At 46.9% G+C, this 18427-nt stretch overlaps 1 protein-coding gene across 6 annotated transcripts; it reads right to left on the minus strand.

The window, feature by feature from the left end:
- Positions 1-1338: 1338 nt before the first annotated feature.
- On the minus strand, positions 1339-17847 carry LOC127002238 (uncharacterized). 6 transcript variants are annotated; one of them, XM_050868041.1, is made up of 16 exons: positions 17715-17847; positions 12914-13152; positions 12431-12518; positions 11083-12336; positions 10709-10896; positions 8585-8679; positions 7912-8041; positions 7580-7664; positions 7151-7296; positions 6786-6929; positions 6152-6284; positions 5321-5562; positions 4267-4381; positions 3893-4033; positions 3269-3404; positions 1339-2944 (listed from the first exon to the last, which is right to left on the minus strand). In XM_050868041.1, the coding sequence occupies exons 3-16, from the start codon at positions 12453-12455 to the stop codon at positions 2692-2694; spliced, it is 3087 nt and encodes a 1028-aa protein (XP_050723998.1). In that variant the 5' UTR covers positions 12456-12518; positions 12914-13152; positions 17715-17847; the 3' UTR covers positions 1339-2691. The 6 variants fall into 6 exon arrangements, with proteins under 6 accessions (XP_050723998.1, XP_050723993.1, XP_050723995.1 ...); XM_050868036.1 differs by having other exon boundaries at positions 10709-12336; XM_050868038.1 differs by having other exon boundaries at positions 10709-12336; positions 12431-12521.
- Between the last annotated feature and the right edge of the window lie 580 nt (positions 17848-18427).

Here is an 18427-nt window from a genome sequence, read left to right on the forward strand (position 1 = left end):
CTCTCATACTCACAGTTCTTCTTCCTCCTCCTCCTCTTCCTCCTCCTCCTCCTCCTCCTCCTCCTCCTCCTCTTCCTCTCTCTCGTATCAGCTCAATAACAATAAAAATAACATACTGGGCTTAACACTTTTTTTTCATCTCCTCCTCCTCCTCCTCCTCCTCCTCCTCAGCATCATCAACATCATCAGCGCTGTCAACAACCTTCTTCCTCTGATGTGACTAATATTTTTTTCTTTTTTTTCTTTTTTTTGTTATTGTCGTCGTTGTCGTCGCTGTTGTTGTTGTTGTTGTTGCTGTTGTTTTTGCTGATGTGATGTGTGTGTGTGTGTGTGTGTGTGTGTGTGTGTGTGTGTGTGTGTGTGTGTGAGTGAGTGGTGAGAGAGAGAGAGAGAGAGAGAGAGAGAGAGAGAGAGAGAGAGAGAGAGAGAGAGAGAGAGAGAGAGAGAGATCGGAACCCTGTCAACACACAAACACACATACATACATGCTTGTGTTGTATAATATTGCTTTGCGTTCTCTATCGAGGTCACGAGCGGGATGTTGTGTGTTCGTATGTTGGTTTGTGTGTGTGTTTGTTAGTTTGTTGGTGGCCACTGTTTGTTCTCCCTAACCAACTCTTTTACAAGTGACATTCGGGTCATTTTCTCTCTCTCTCTCTCTCTCTCTCTCTCTCTCTCTCTCTCTCTCTCTCTCTCTCTCTCTCTCTCTCTCGCACACACACACACACACACACTAACTCAACCCGTAAACGACTTTATCGATAACGTGTCCAATACCGACATACGTACACACATACATACATACATACATACATACATACATAGACATACAGACGGACGGACACACACACACACACACACACACACACACACACACACACACACACACACACACACACACACACACACACACACCATTGAAATTCTGTAACTAAACATATAAATAAAAGTCGATGTGTGTTTGTGTGTTTGTATGTGTGTTGTTCACGGTGGGGAAGGGGAGGGAGGAGGGGGAGGGGGGGGAGAGGAGAAGGGGAATTCCCGGTTTGACTCTAAATGCATTACTAAATCTCTATTCGCAAAGTTTCCAAACCACTAACGCAAAATATCGTATACGTTATGTCATTATTACGTGCGTTCGGTTTCGGGTTTCGCGATCACATAAATTTGGTCCTTGTATAAAAGTGTTAGCGAACGTATACTATGAGCGGTGATTTGGTGTGTGCGTGTGTGTGTGTGTGTGTGTGTGTGTGTGTGTGTGTGTGTGTGTCAATTCGTCACTATATGTTGTTGTTTTTCAATATCTGTCTTGAATTTCTGTATTTCTGTGTGTGTGTGTGTGTGTGTGTGTGTGTGTGTGTGTGTGTGTGTGTGTGTGTGTGTGTGTGTGTGTGTGTGTGTGTGTGTGTGTGTGTGTCAATTCGTCACTATATGATTTTTTTTTCAATATCTGTCTTGTATTTCTGTATTTCTGTGTGTGTGTGAGTGTGTGTGTGTGTGTGTGTGTGTGTGTGTGTGTGTGTGTACAGAGGACGAGGAGGAGAAAAATGAGGAGGTCGAGAGGAGGAAGAAGATGATGATGATGGTGATGATGATGAGGAGGAGGAGGAGGAGGAGGTGGAGGAGGAGGCGGTAACATGCCCATACTGAACGTGGTGTCACCTTGTATCATGATCCATTTAGATAACATTATATTTTAGTTTCGTAAGTGTGTGTTTTATTATCCCGGGAAGGACGACGAGACTATACACTACTTAATATTTGTTCGGGTGTACCAGACACGGATACAAACATGCAGACACTAATTAAATACGGAATAATGACACTATCTACAAATAGCTATGATTTCTCTAACCCCGCTGTGAATGAGAACGGAACATGACACGTCGGAGCTGCTTCACATTCAACAACGGGAGAACTTCAATATTTGGGCAGAGTTTTGGGTTCCACGTGTCACAGAGGCGCAAGACACACAGCACTGTTCATTTTTTCACCGTTTGGTCTGTAGCACCGGTAGCCCCCAACCCGTTAGTGGCACAGGCAAGTCGGAGAGTTTATAGTGGCGCCATTTTTGCTTGGGTCATGCTTTCCGCGGAGCGCCACTTGAGCCTCTTGTGTCCCCGTTGATGGGCGGTCTTCAGGACAGCATGTGGGTAGTCTTAGGTCACTCGCTAATGACTAAAAATTGCCAGCTTGTAGCGGCGGGCGGGGCTTGAACGTGGGGCCTCCAGGACATGGCGCCCGCTCGCTTACAACTCAGCCACCGCCTCCCCAGTTGCATTGCGTGTTGCATGAGAGAACCACAAAGCATGGCGTGACACTCTGCGAGGTCTCCAGCGATGTGCCGTCCACTCGTCCTAGAGAGTCGCTTTTTCACACTTCACACTTCGCACTGTCTCACTCCCTTCGCGTTCTACATCATTTTCACTCTGACGGAATGCTCACACTCGTTGGCGGCATGTGTCCCTGCTCTGGTTGGGGTCTGTCCCGCCTCCACGACAAGTATTTACGGTACAGAGGTAAACTTCGGGGCATAAACTGAGCTACCTGTTACCCGTTAGCGATCCAGCCCACCACAAGAGCCCGTGTATAGCACTGACGGCGTATGTCCCTGCTCTCGGGTCTGTTCCCTCTTCAACACAAATAATAAAGGTATAGTTAGAGGTATATGCGTGGCCCCCGTGCTCCAGACTACCACAAGAGGCCGTATATGGCATTCGCGGCGTGTGTCCCTGCTCTGGTCGGGGTCTGTTCGGCCTCCAACACAAGGTCGTGGTGGGAGGAGAGCCAGGCGGTGGTACGGTCCGTGGTGCCTCCGTTGACCAGCATCGACCCGAACTTCTGCCCCGGCTGCTGCTTCCCCGGAGTCGAAGTTCCGCCGGCGTCGTCTATTACGCTGTGCATGTCCGCCCCGTCGCTCTTGAAGGTGCTGGAGGAGGCCACGCTGGGAGAGAAGGACAAAAGGAGGTGAGGGTAAGGGAAGGTGTTGTTTGATTGAGTCGTTCTTCAGCTAACAACCCAGAAGAGTGTACGCGTAAAGGAGTCACTCATTCATTCTTTTACCAGCTCAAACGTGTGTCATGGGAGGGGAGGGGAGGGGAGGACAAAAGGAGGTGAGTGTAAGGGAAGGTGTAGTTTGATTGAGTCGTTCTTCAGCTAACAACCCAGAAGAGTGTACGCGTAAAGGAGCCATTCATTAATTCTTTTACCAGCTCAAACGTGTGTCATGGGAGGGGAGGGTCAGTCAACAGTCCCTCACCAGCCTTACCTCACGCACTCGGGGTCCGCCTCATCTACCACGCTCCGGCACTCCACGCTGTTGGTCCCCACGGCGCTGCGCATGTCGCCGTCCAGGTCTTCGTCGACTGTGTGACATGAAACAGTGCGGGTCCTGGAACGCGACCCTGAGGAAGAACAAGAGTCAAAGGGGAATAGTTATTGAGTGAAGTAAGAAGAACCAGAGTGTCAAAGGGGAAGGTGTAATAGGAGTTAAGTGTAAGGGCACCATGCTGTTCGACATAAAGGTCTTCGAAATAGTGCGGGTCCTGGAACGCGACCCTGAGGAAAAAGTGGGACTGTCAAAAAGGAAGAAGAAAAAGTAGGGAACGTAGTAAAGATGTAGCAAGTATGTAGTAAAGACACCATGATGTTCTATTAAAAGGAAGAGGAAGAGGAGGAGGAGGAGAAGGAGGAGGGAGAAAAGGAATATAAGAGAAAAAGAAAGGATAATCTACTGGGAGACTACAAGTGGCCTAGGACTGAAGGAGAGAGAAGGAGGGAGGAAGAGAGAGAAGGAGAAAAGAGAGGGAAGGAGAAAAGAGAGGAAAGGAGAAGAGAGAAGATGCTGAAGGCTTTTTATACACACATATACGAAGCCTCACGCCACACTCACGAGCAGTCTTGAAGGTAAGGTTCGACCGAGCACTCTTGAAGCTCTGCCGACCGACGGAGGACGCTGCAGGACCCACGCCGTTGACAGGACTCACAGGAACCCCGCCAGCCGCGCCATTAGGAACCCCTCCATTGGCATCCCCTGAGGAAGGTAAAGAAATCCTATTGAGGTGCCTTCCCTTGATGGTGGTTAGGTGTTAGAGGGAATGGGATCTCTTTTACTTGAGGGACAGAGTTTTGAACCGAAGCGAAGGAGATCAAGTGTTAAAGAAGACCTGATTTCTTGTAACGTAGACAAAGTAAGTGAAAGTAAGTGAAAGGAGTTTAAAGAAAAGAGAAAGTCTGTTATCGGGGAAGGAAGGAATCACCGCTCACCTTTCTGGTCCCACGGCTGCTGGTTTGAGGTCAGTAGGAAGAGGTAGGCGACAGAAGCAGGGATCAGGGCACAGAGGGGCACCAGCCACACGCCCACCCACCCGCTGTGCCCCGCCTGGAACACAAAAACGCATTACTGACTAGCGGGCGGCATTCTTTCAAGAGGAGAGTATCAGGACACCTCTACCCTCGAAATCGACCTCTCTTGACCTATTTTTTTGTTTGGTTGTAACAGCGTCTAGCTCCTCTTCTTCCTCCTTCTTCTTCCTCCTCCTCCTCTTGACAGCTCTCCCCAATGCCTCACCATCCCTTCCCTCCACTTGACACCTCTCCCCAATGCCTCACCCTCCCTTCCTTCCTCTTGACAGCTCTCCCCAATGCCTCACCATCCCTTCCCTCCTCTTGACAGCTCTCCCCAATGCCTCACCCTCCCTTCCCTCCTCTTGACAGCTCTCCCCAATGCCTCACCCTCCCTTCCCTCCTCTTGACAGCTCTCCCCAATGCCTCACCATCCCTTCCCTCCTCTTGACACCTCTCCCCAATGCCTCACCCTCCCTTCCCTCCTCTTGACAGCTCTCCCCAATGCCTCACCATCCCTTCCCTCCTCTTGACAGCTCTCCCCAATGCCTCACCATCCCTTCCCTCCTCTTGACAGCTCTCCCCAATGCCTCACCATCCCTTCCCTCCTCTTGACAGCTCTCCCCAATGCCTCACCATCCCTTCCCTCCTCTTGACAGCTCTCCCCAATGCCTCACCCTCCCTTCCCTCCTCTTGACAGCTCTCCCCAATGCCTCACCCTCCCTTCCCTCCTCTTGACAGCTCTCCCCAGTACCTCACCATCCTCTTGACAGCTCTCCCCAGTACCTCACCATCCTCTTGACAGCTCTCCCCAATACCTCACCATCCTTTCCCCCTCCTCTTGACAGCTCTCCCCAGTACCTCACCATCCTCTTGACAGCTCTCCCCAATGCCTCACCCTCCACTTGACAGCTCTCCCCAATGCCTCACCATCCTCTTGACAGCTCTCCCCAATGCCTCACCCCCTCATCCTTACCTCAGCCAGTCCACACACCGCCAAGGGACACGCCGCCGCCGCCACCACCGCCACCACATCCAACACCCGTGTCACCCGCCAGGCTCCCAGGGGCGCCATGTCATCCAGGTTCAGCCGGTAGCCCATCCTGACCACGCCCAGCCCCACCCCCGCCAGACCCACGCCCACGCCCACTAGCACCTCGGCGGAGTCCAGACCAGCTGTTGACATGGTTATCAGGGCGGCCACGACCAATATAGTGCCTGGAGACGAGGAATGGTAGCTGTAGTAGTAGAAGTAGTAGTAGTAGTAGATTATGCAGTTTAGTTCTGGTCACCTTTTTTTTTTTTTTTCTTACAACAAAGGAGGCAGCTCAAGGGCACACAAAAAAAGAAAACAATAATAAAAAAAAAGCCCGCTACTCGCTGCTCCTAAAAAAGAAACAAAAGAGGTGGCCGAAAGCAAGATCAAATACGGGAGGAGAGGTGTCCTGATATCCTCCTCTTGAAAGAATTCAAGTCGTAGGCAGGAGGAAATACAGATGAAGGAAGATTGTTCCAGAGTTTACCAGCAACTACCTTACTATAGAATGGATATCAAAATGTTAGAATCGGAACAGAAGAAGATGACTAGGATGATTCACGGGTTAAGAAACTTGCCATACGAGGAAAGACAAACAATAGCATTAGTTAGACCTCATCTTGATTATGCGGTTCAGCTCTGGTCACCTTACCATAGAATGGATATCAAAATGTTAGAATCGGAACAGAGGAGGATGACAAAGATGATTCACGGGTTAAGAAACTTGCCATATGAGGAAAGACTTAAACAATAGCATTCTTATGTACTTACCCAACACGACGGGGGTGCGGCGGCGAGTGAGAACGGTGAGAGGTCGCTTCATGGACAGCTTGGAGGCCAGGAAGAGGTCAACCCGCACCTCCACGCCCACCACAAGCGCCGCCACCGCCACCACCCACCCGCCCTGCGCCAGGGAAGGAACTGTTGGCTCTCACGAAGTACAGAGATGGTGAAGAGTGTGAGGGAGAGAGGAGAAGGGAGGGAGAGGGAGGAAGGGAAGGAGAAAGAAAAAGGAGATAAACTGGAAGGAAAGAAAAGGTCAATATAGAAGATTATGAAGGATTGGAGGAAGGAAGGAAGAAATTGAGGGATGGAGGAAATAAGAGAGGGAAGGAGGAAAGGAGAGAAAAAGGAGGAGAAGAAACCAGAGAAATATAGATTGAAATAAGAAATAAAATGTGTATACAAATAAATCAATACAGAAAATGAAGAATTAGAAAGGAGAGACGGAGGGAGGGAGGGAGGAGAGAGGAGAATGAAGGAGGATTGGAGAAAAGAGAATATGAAACAAGAGGAAATGATTGTAGGAGAGAAAGGATCTATAAAAGGAGAGTTACCCCGTTAGCACTCAAGCCTTATATCCCAACCCTAAATAAAAGCGCATCACCAGACAGCCACTACTCACGGCGCCGGGCTGGTCGAGGTGCGTGTAGGTGAGGCAGAGAGGCAGGCCCAGCAGGAGGGTGTGCAGCATCCAGGAGTTGGCCAGGTGCACCCCGACACACGCCCACACCCCGCGGCAGCCCAGCACTTGCCTCCACTGCGTCTCCTTCACGTGGCAGACAAATGGAGGGAAAGAGAAGATGCGTCACAGAGTATATCGAGAATTAGACGTAAAAACTGCATCCCACTCCTTCATATTACGTCACAGGCATATGGAAGAGGGAGAATAAGTTGCGTCACACTCCTACGAAAGTCAAACATATAAAAAAAACGAAAAAATTACCCCACACTCCTACAAAAATCAAGCAGTTGTAAGAAGAAGCCTACCTTGTGAGGGGCTTCCACGGGGGGCTTCGGCAGCAGGAGACACAGCGGAGTGAGGGCCACTGCCAGGCTGCCCATGACGTACGGCGCGGCGTACCACTGCGGGAGGCTCCCCAGCCCCGCCCCCACGCCCGTACCCAAGGCAGGCCCTGGTGGGGAGACATTGTACCCTTAGAATACCAGGGTCGTAATTTCTGGGGGGCTATACCCCCCCAATGTTATTTACATAGGCCTCAAAATGCCCCTAAAAATCTACCAAAATTAAGGGCCTGAATTATACCTCAGATTATCTTAGAATACCCTTAAATCACACTTAGATTAACGTTTTCCCTAACCAAGTATCGTAGCGAACACGTATAGAAGAGACAGAGAAAGTATTAGTAACGGTCATAGTAGCAATCACGACTCACACACACACACACGTCTACTCACCCATGTAGACGAGCACCGCCATAGCAGCCCTGCCAGATGACGGGACGCCCTCCAGCACCCGCACCACCGCCGGGTAGCTCACGCCCTGCACCACGCAAAGAGACAGAACATAATGTAAGAGATCGGGAAAGGAAGGGAAGAGCGCCGAACGATTCCCACACAATGCAAAAAATAGCTGCAAAGGACAGGGGAGTGGCTGCCTGCTCCTATTACTCCCATGAAATCCTACTATAGCTATCCTTCTGTTATCCTACACATGCAAATATTTCACCTATCGAATATGAAGAGGTAGAGAAAAGCCCCTTGGTGTTCAAACAGGTTACGGGGCTTACTTGAACGGCTCCCTGCACTATCCTGAGCGCCAGAAGAGCCCAGGGACCAGCTAAGGATATGGCGTGGGTGAGGAGCCCGAACAGACCCGCCAAGCCCTGCGACAAGGCCAGGACCCTCACGACGCCGACCCTGCAGGGGAACACACATGCGCCTCAGCTCGGTACTCTCAGACCCTTGCGAGAAAGACGTGAAATATAGAGAAAGAACATTGAAAAAGGGTTACTAGAGAGGTCGTGAAGGGTTCTTGTTGGTTGTTGGTTGTATTAGCGAAAGAAAGCAGGAGAGACAAATTAAGAGGTGAAATATAGAGAGAAAAACATTGAAAGAGCTTTATAAGAGGCGTCAAAAAGGAGAAGAAATAAAGGGAAAAGAAGGATAAGGAGGAGGAGGAGGAGGAAGAGCTGCTAATACGAAAGGGAGAAGGGAGAGGAACTGATAATAATGGATGAGGAAAAGTTAATGAAGGAAGATGAGAAGAAGGAGGAAGAGGAGAAGGAGAAGTAAGATTAAAAGAAAAAGACGAGGAGAAAGAGGAAGAAGAAGAAGAACAAGAACAAGAACAAAAACAAGAACAAGAAAAAGAAGACAAAACCAAATCAAAACAAAAAGAAAAAGAGGTTATCAGAGGTGTCATATGCCTTAAGTTAGTGCAAGAAAACCACCTCTACGTACTTATCCATTAGTGTATCGGCGAGCAGAGAGCTGAAGAGCCACCCCCAGAAGACAGAGCTTAACACGACGCCCTCCAGAAATAGGGTCCAGTCCTCCTGTGGGTAGAAATGAATGTAAGTGTTAACCATGGATCTAAACAGTCTTCTACCTCTCAAATTCCGCCTTAGTGTTGCCTCTCCCTCTCTCTCTCTCTTCTATCGATATTTTCATGCTGGCTGCTCTTCTGAACCCATCCTACTCCCACGGCCCCGCTGCACACGACTTTCTACTCTAGCTCATCCCTATTTCCAAATCCCTTATGCAAGAGTTAACCAGCATCTTCACTGTTTCATTCAATCATTCCTACACCTCCTAATTCTGCTTTTCCTTCTTGTCTTTCTTCTTTTATTTCTGTTACTTCCCTCCTCCTCTTTTTTTTTCTCTCTCTCTCTCTTCTATCGATATTTTCATGCTGGCTGCTCTTCTGAACTCATCCCACTCCCACGGCTCCGCTGCACACGACTTTCTACTCTAGCTCATCCCTATATCCAAATCCCTTATGCAAGAGTTAGCCAGCATCTTTATTCCTTCATTCCTTTCACTGGTAAACTCTGGCGCTTTCTTCGTCTGTATTTCCTCCTGCCTACGACTTGAACTCCTCCTCCTCCTCTTCCTTCTCCTGATTCTGCATTTTCTTCTTATCTTCCTTTTTTTCTTACTTTTCCTCTTCCTCCTCCTCCTTATCCTTCTTTTTCTCTTACTTCTTCTTCTCCTTTGATATCAGTAGTTTCTCCCTCTTCTCCCTCTCTTGTTATGAGCTCCTCCTCCTCCTTTTCAGACTCGTTATAAGGGAGGACGTGCTGCTCTAACCCAACTCGCTCGCTCGGTTACAAGGTTAAGGCTCTCTCTGATTACATTCACTAACGACGTAATATAATGTGGCGATAAGGGTTCATCTGAGGTGTTCTTATCGCTGTTGTTATATTATGATTGGTGTTGTGGTTATCGTTGGGCTTGCTATTGGTACTGCTCTCTGTTGTTGTTGTTGTTGTTTTCTTTCTGGACTTTTGTTTTGTTTTATCGTTAGTAGTGCAATCATTAATATTATTGTTGTTACTGGTTGTTGTTTTATGCTTTTTTTATTACTTATTTTCGTTATTTTTACCATTGATCCATTTTTCTAGCAACAACAACAACTACTACTACTACTACTACTACTACTACTACTACTACTACTACTACTACTACTACTACTACTTTTCCTCCTCCTCCTCCTCCTCCCACTACTACTACTACTACTACTACTACTACTACTACCACTACACTAATTAACTTAACCTTGCCCCTCACACTTGTCTCTATACACCTGGACACACACACACACCTCCGTCCCTTCCCTCAAGGCTCCCACGCAGCCCTTCAATCTTCCTCTCTATCAGTTTAGGAACAAGCATCTTTTATCTTTCTTGGCCACTTGTCTCTTCGAAATTGAATACACTGATTGGCTTTGATTTACGTAATGAGAAAATATGTCTACAGATTGAGTGCGGGACGGAGAGACTCAAACTGTAAACGTCTCTTATGATTTTGAGTTTCCTGTTCATGATTAAGTGAATGTGAGTGTAATGAGAGATAAGATTTAGCAGTTTTGTTATGTATTTTTATGTCATAAGATAAATGCAAACCAGATTTTAGTGGGAAACGGAGAGAGAGAGAGGGAAGGGAGAGAGGAAGAAGAGAAAGGGAGAGAAGAAAGGAAGGAAAAGAGAGAGAAAGTGGGTGATGAAAAAGGAGAAGAAACAGAGGAAACGGAGAGAAACGGGGAAGGAAAAGAGAGAAAGGAGAGAAGGAAGAGGGGAAGATACAGAGGAAACGGAGAGAAACGGGGAAGGTAGAGAGAAAGGAGAGAAGAAACAGGGGAGGAAACGGAGAGAAACGGGAAGGTAGAGAGAAAGGAGAGAAGAAAGAGGGGAAGAAATAGAGGAAACGGAGAGAAACGGGGAGGGAAAAGAGAGAAAGGAGAGAAAGAAGAGAAGAAACAGGAAAGTAACAAAAAAATGACCAGGTAACGTAATATTACCTAATGCACAACTCACAACAACTCAGCCCAACAAAATCACGACACCAGGGTTCGAATCTCCTCACCTTGAACTCATGTCCCTCCACTGATGACGTTCGAGCTTGCCTTTCCTCCAAATCTTCTTCCTCTTGTAGCTGGTGTCCCAAGTCTTCGTATGCTGTCGGTGTTCTTGTCCCCGTCTTCCCGTTCTTGTCCTGTACGTGTCTTGACCCGCTATGGACAAATTTGAGGATGGCGTGACTCTCCACCTCCGTCAAATGACCCTCTATGCTTCTCTCTCTTCTCCGTGTTGGTGGTTCGCTTTTCACGGCTTTCACTTCTTCGTATGCTGTTGGTGTTCTTGTCCCTGTCTTCCCGTTCTTGTTCTGTACGTGTCTTGACCCGCTATGGACAAAGTTGTGAATTGGGTTACTCTCCATCTCCGTCAAATGACCCCCAATGCTTCTTTCTCTTCTCCGTGTTGATGGTTCGCTTTTCACGGCTTTCACTTCTTCGTATACTCCTGATTTTGCTGTTATTGACTTCCTGTTCTTGTCCTGTACGTGTCTCGACCCAATATCGACAAGGTTGTGAGTTGGGTTACTCTCCATCTCCGTCAAATGACCCTCAATGCTTCTTTCTCTCCTCCGTGTTGATGGTTCGCTTCTCACGGCTTCCACTTCTTCAAGATGTAAATTGGCGCCCTTTCCACCCCGTAGGAGATACAAGGGAGGTCTAGGTATCACATTTTCGCCCCTATGATCCTTCTTCGGCACTCCGTCACCCACTCTAATGCCCTCGTCCGTGCTAGTTCTTCGTCTGAATGAGGGAACGGCTGCTGGGACACGGGATAGCCCAGACTGGTTGCTTTTCTCTGTTTTAGCTTCGAATGACACCTTAGAATGATCAGTTAACTTTTCTTTATGCTCTGATGTCTTCCAAGTTTCGTGTGATGTAGAATGGTCACTTTCCTCTCTATGTGGCTCGTGAAACACAGTAGCATAATCAGTTTTCTTTCCTCTCGCTTCTGATGTCTCCCAAGCTTCATTTATCACCGTTGAATGATCACTCTCCTCTCTTTCCGTCTTCAGTTTCTCCCAAGCCTCGTGTGACACCGTGGGATCAGACACAGACGAAGAGGAGGGCGAGGAGGGACCTGTCACTTCCACGGCATCACTGACCCCAATCTCAGTCCCTGCTAGACTCTGAAAAACGGGAGGAGGTGGTGTGTTTACGACTACCCCATCAATGCCTCGTCCTTCAAACAGCCTCTCGCCTTGTTTTCCTCTCCCTAAGGTCGTTTCTGTTGAGTGTTGAGTGTTTGGCGACAAGTTTGCACTCTCCCCGACATCGTACGACCTTGTGAGGTTGTATTTTTGAAAGCCACGGGAAAGGTTGCTTGGGGATGGGGGAGAGGCTTGAGGGTCTGTGGGGGATAGATTAGCGGGGGTTTCAGGTGTCGTCAAGTTTGCACTCTTCGCGACATCGTACGACCTTGTGAAGTTGTCGTATTCTTGAGAGCCACGGGAAAGGTTGCTTGAGGATAAGGGAGAGGCTTGGGGGTGTGTAGGGTTTAGGATAGCGGGGATTTCAGTGGTACCGGGTGAGGTTTGGTCGTCAGCGGCGGCGATCGTGGGCAAGGCGGTGAGGAGAGAGTCGCGAATGCCGTGGTGGGTAAGCAGAGCGGCGAAGCACACAGCCGCCCGCACCCACCCTGAAAAAAGCAGATAAATAACGATAATAAATGATAAGTAAAACACCTAAAGGTTATTAAATACATTCTGGGTGTGTGTCTCCCTCTCACTAACCTGATTCATCGGTGAACTTCCTCATGGTTGGAGGCAGCGGGCGGGGCGGCGGCAGGCGGGGAGTTCCTGGCGGCGACTCGGCTCTCTGCTGCTGGGGAAGGAGAAGAGGAGAGGGAGAGAAAAGTGAGGAGCATTGGGTATTAATAGGACTGAAAATATGCAATGGACTGGGTGTTGTCCCTGTGAGGTGGATTATTCTGTAGCTTACTTTAACTCTAAATATTAATGTTATCTTAGTAATTGTTGGTTAGTTATCCCTCCTCAGAGCACGAGGTGAAAGTCTACCTAAGTTTGCCAAGAGTAGCATATATTGTCTACCTCAGCTTGGCTATTAATACAAGAAGCTCTAGATATTAAAGTAAGCTTATAGAATGCGAAATAAGCTTATAAATAACAAACTGACGGAATCTGGACCTCACAAGTAACCTCTCGTACATTAAAACTCATTATCATTAATAAAAAAAATATCGTATAGTTACGTACAGCCTTTTGGAACAGCTAAAGTGTCTGGGAGGGCGAGGCGGCATGACCACGGTGAGCTGAGACCTCCCGTTGGGGCTTCTGAGGCGGGGAAATCACCTGGAGAAGACCTGGAGACTGCCGCGGGGAGGGAGTCACTCTTTGGCTGCCGCGGGGAGGGAGTCACTTTTAAGCTGCCGCACGGAGGGAGTCACTCTTAGTTGCTTGTCCTCCGCCGCCTCACACGACAATGCGATGTTTACCTGCAGGAGTTGAGGTTCTTTGAGCGTCGGTATTCTCAGACGCTTCCACTTCTCATGTCAACTCTTTCCAAAGGCCGAAGAGATCAATCGGGTTCCAACGAGTGTTCCTTTAGGTTCAGATCACAGTAGAAGGGTTAGACTACCACCAGGGTCATTCAGCTACCCCTGGAAGTGCCTAAAACTCCCATGAAAGTCTTCCCAAATGTGTGTGTGCTTGGGTTCTGTCGTAAGCGGGGTCAAACGGGCTGCGTGCGTGCGTGAGTGACCTTCAGGCCTTCAACGCAATCTCCGGTTATAACGATTAACGCTATCTTGCCACTCGTTCCCTGTCTTTAAGAATCACTGATACATTATCTAGCACAGCTGCATCTCGCTTTAGCTTCATACTTTGAACTGTTGTTGCAAGGCGCAGGATACTAGGAAAACGAACATTTGCAGAAGAAAAAGCGTCATATTCATAAACATTTCGAGCATGGGAGTGTAGGGCATTTCCAGGGGTATTTTATGACCCTGGTGGTAGTTTAACCCTTCTTCTGTACCATGAATCTAAAACCGGACTCATTAGAACCCGATTGATCTCCTTTTTGGCCTATGGAAATAGATAATGAGGGATGGGTGGGGTGGACGCGTCTGACAAAACCGATCTAACCCTTGACACCTTCCAACGGTTTAGACTCGCATAGCAGTAAACAACAGTGACATGGCTTAGGGTATATGAGTTACCTTGGATATAGGAGCATGATACTAGGAGAATGAACCCTTTGCAGAAGAATAAGAGGCCATTCACAGCTTCCTACAGTATAGAATCGCATAGCAGTGAACAAGTGACATAGGCGAAAATGTGTGGAGTGGAAACGGTGGCTTTGGATACAGGGATGTTAGAAGAATGAGTGATACCCTCAAAAGTGTATGGAGTGGAAACAGTGGCTTAAGGTATGGGGGTCCTTGGTTATAGGAGACACAAGAGCTGCCATAAGAAAGAGATGATGCCAGCAAGAACGTATGGAGTGGAGACGGTGGGAAGAGAAGAGAAAGGATGCTGTGTTGGTTTTGTGTTGCTGAAGGGACTAGGGAAAGGAAAAGGAAGGGAAGGGGTAGTGTTAGTTTTGTGTTGCTGGTACTCAAAGTCAATTCTCACGTCCATTTAAACTTTTTTGCGCTCTATCTTAACACATAAAGACCTGTGATAGCACGCCATTATATACTCTTAACAACACACACAGAACTCTTGAGTGTTCATATCTCCGGCCACACACACACACACACACACACACACCATGGATTTCATAACTCTTGCTTGGTGGTACTGCTTCTCGTAAATCAGTTGGGGATTAAGTAGGGATTAAGTGACTGGCAAGGGACATGACATTAATTTAGCGATAACATGATCTTGTGATATATGATGCCTTAAAATATGTTGTCTCAATTCATGGGCGTCCGCAGAAAAAAATGCAGGGGGGGGCAATGTTGTCCTGACTCCTGAGATTGCTGTCCTGGGGGAGGGGTCTGAGGGGAGGGGGTGTCCCCCTCCCCGTTGGAAAAAATTTTGCTCCCAGGAAAGAGCTTAGATGCAAAATGGTGGCACTTTTTCATCTGACATAAGCATAAGCCAGTGGATGGCAACTCACTGAGTATGATCGAGCTGGTGAAGCAGACCACTCTGCTCCCTGCTGTGCGCAAGGCTATCCTCATTGCACTGACTCTGCCTGCAACATCATGTACTGTGGAAAGGTCCTTCAGCACACTGCGCAGGGTGAAGACCTGGTTAAGATCAACGATGAGTGCTCAACGTCTGTCCGGTCTCTGCATGCTAAGTGTCCACCGCGACAAAGTGAACAGCCAGAAGACCGAGCTAATGAACAGGGTCATTGACAAGTTCGGAAGAGATCCTCGACGGCTCCAGTTCCTGTTCCGAGAGTAATAACCTGGCCTAGCTGAATGAACTGTTGAGTAATCTTTGTTTTTTTATTCATTTTGCATTTTCCAAGTAATTTTTTTCAAAATTTTCAATTTGTGTTCCGAGAGTAGTAATCTACTCTAACTGAATGAACTGGTGAGAAATGTTTATGTTCTTTTATTCATTTTGTATTTTCCATGTAATTTTTCAATTTTGGACGCCCATGTGTCTCATAATATACTACATTGTTTTCTTTGTTATCTGAACAGTACTGGAGGGGGAGAGAGTACTGGAGGGAGAGAGTTGGAAGTAGCAGGACTGAGTGTGCCAAGAGGGAGTGCCAGAACAGGGAGAGATGGAGACACTTCTGCCACAACCACCCCCTAGGAAGCAGGGCATTGGAGATGTAGATAGATAGATAGATAGATAGATATACTGGAGACTGGGAGTTATGGCACCTTGATAATAATGCCTCTTATGACCCTCACACTGATACACAAGGGAATCAAACGCTCCTCTAACCCATGATGCTTCTAGATAGAGCCACAGTGTACTACCATTTGGATCAGATCTCTTACAATTTCCAGATACATTGAATGGACTGTATCACCTCATCCAACATGCCCCCACACACTTTAACCCGGTAGCTGTGGGGATCATGTTTCTTAAAGGCCCCTCTAAGTGAGAATAATGAGAAAAAATCATCACTCACGCAAACTATTTCGTAATATGTATCAACGCATTTGCGATCAGTTTATGGATCATCTATTTGGCTCATCGCTGGTACACAGTAGAACCACAAATTTGGCCCATCGCTGGTACCAGGTTAACACTGAAGGCATGCACCAAAGTAAAATGCTGTCCTTTTCTTTTTTCCTGAACAAGAAACATAACCACCTCACACTATTATTTCAACATCCTCACCACGCACATGAACAGACTCTATCACCTCCTCCAGCAAGCCTCCACACTATTTAATCTGATCAATGGTTTTGAGTTCTTCTAATATCTCAAGAGGTACTGTCAAAGCCTCCACTAACTCCCGTATGATTAGAGGCTACAGCAAAAACTCTTTACAACTAATACATTGAACAGACTCTATCACCTCCTCCAGCAAGCCTCCACACTATTTAATCTGATCAATGGCTTCGAGTTCTTCTAATATCTCAAGAGGTACTGTCAAAGCCTCCACTGACTCCCATATGATTAGAGGCTACAGCAAAAACAAGGTCACTGATGATAGTATTACCGATAGATGTTTGAGTATAGCTGATTAACTGTACTTGCCCCATATCTCTTCCTCTCCCATACATTCCTTTTTTTTCATTTCCTATCTCCCAATCATTCTTTTTTTTTTTCTTCCTTCTTCTCTCAAACACTACCTAGCTATCATATTCTCTCCATCTCTCTCTCTCAAACTAGCTATCAGACTCTCCCTCCTGCACCCTCCACCATCCACATTCCCTTTGGACAAATAAACGAGTGCCCAGCTATCATATTCCCCTTCATTACATTCCCTGTCTTTTTCTTCCTCTTCTATACTTCCCATCCTCCATCTCTCTCTCAAACTAGCTCTCAGACTCTCCCTCCTACACCTTCCAGTATCCTCATTCCCTTCAGACATATAAGTGAAGCCGTAAGACATAACTGAAGTCTTCTTTCACTTGGGTTCACACGATACACGATTCTTGCACGCGTCTCAGAGAACGAAAAGCTACTAGAACTCATAGAAGATTACATAGTGCCTCCTGATTCATTTTTCGGAGTAGGATTGATTTAGCTGAATTTTATCCACATTCTCTACCTCTCTATATTCACGTACTAATACTAAGATATCAATACTACATTCGTGCATCAAGTAACGCCTATCCCAGCCTTGGTCTTAAGAGGGGACAGAGTGAATGATGTGGTTGGTAAGACACTAAATCTCTCTCTGATAACACCATAAAAAACAAGAGATACAGAATTAAAGAGAGAATTTCCTTGTCGTCTTCATAAGGCACTGAACAGATCCCAGCCATGATCTTAAAGGGAAGGGACAGACTGAACGATGCAGTGTATAAGAGACATTGGAGACACTGAACCTCTCTCTGATAACACCATAAAAAACAAGAGATACAGAATAAAGAGAGAATTTCCTGCCCATCTTCATAAGGCATTGAATAGATCCCAGCCTTGATCTTGAACGGAAGGGGCAGACTGAACGATGCACTGGGTAGGAGACAGAGGGGACACCTCTCTCTGATAACACTATAAAAACAAGAGATACAGAATAAAGAGAATTTCCTTGTCGTCTTCATAAAGGCATTGATCTTGAGGGAAGGGACAGACTGAACGATGCAGTGGGTAGGAGACATAGGGAACACTGAACCTCTCTCTGATAACACCATAAAAACAAGATACAGAATTAAGGAGAATTTCCTTGTCGTCTTCATAAAGGCATTGATCTTGAGGGAAGGGACAGACTGAATAATGCATTGGTAGGAGACATAGGGGACACTGAACCTCTCTCTGATAACACCATAGAAAACAAGAAACAGAATTAAAGAGAGAATTTCCTTGCCGTCTTCATAAAAAGCATTGAATAGAAACATTATATGAAGTCTCATGCACTGGCCCTCACTCTATGCAACACCATAGGCAGCTAAGACACAAAAGTAATCACCTGTTGCCTTTAAGTGTGTGGATGCAAGCCTTACAAGTCTATGGATCACTGCCTCACTCACACCACCACACCACCAGCTACACTGTTCACATGACTGGTGACGACTCAAGTCTTCTGCATCCCCGGCCCTTATCTTAGAAGTTCTTTATCAGAGACCTTCAAGTTGTTATCTCACCAATCATACTCAAGTTGTTTCAGCTGGCATTCACTTTTCACTGAACAGTTCTCGGAGTTCTGTGAATGAGGCTTATTTTTTTGTTGCCCGTTCTGCAAGCCTGTCACTGGTGTTATGATGGTGATGCTAACATGCAGAAAAACAGTGATGCTGACATGCAAATTCACTCCTATCTATCCAGCAATCCATCCATGCAACATTGAGTATTGCAAAGAGAAAAAGCATAGTTCACAAAACCTAAAATTCTGCATAAACTCAAGCCAATTCAAACATTATGTGCAGGGAGTGGCCAAACCCAGGCCTGCAAGCCATATCAGATGACTGGACAATAGTTGTGCCATTGCTTAGTGCAGGAGCAAACACACTTTTCACAGATACAAAACACACACTGAGATGTGCTGTACCCATACCAGGCAAGACATCAAGTATTTATTAAGACTGCAAGAGAAAAATCACACTCCAGATATAGTTGTTAATTTTATTGTCTGAGTAATATACTCAGATGGCTTGCAACAACATTTATCACAGCTGTCAGTAT

Source organism: Eriocheir sinensis, chromosome 22 (genome assembly GCF_024679095.1).
Source record: "Eriocheir sinensis breed Jianghai 21 chromosome 22, ASM2467909v1, whole genome shotgun sequence".
NCBI classification, from domain to species: Eukaryota; Metazoa; Arthropoda; class Malacostraca; order Decapoda; family Varunidae; genus Eriocheir; species Eriocheir sinensis.

Excerpts from the sequence above, each read along its gene's own strand:
- LOC127002238 (XM_050868036.1), bottom strand. The coding sequence starts at position 12,455 with ATGAGGAAGTTCACCGATGAATCAG. Across the intron at positions 8,042-8,584 it reads GCCGATACACTAATGGATAA|GGTCGGCGTCGTGAGGGTCC; the intron begins GTACGTAGAGGT and ends GTTCCCCTGCAG. Across the intron at positions 4,382-5,320 it reads CGGTGTGTGGACTGGCTGAG|GCGGGGCACAGCGGGTGGGT; the intron begins GTAAGGATGAGG and ends TTTGTGTTCCAG.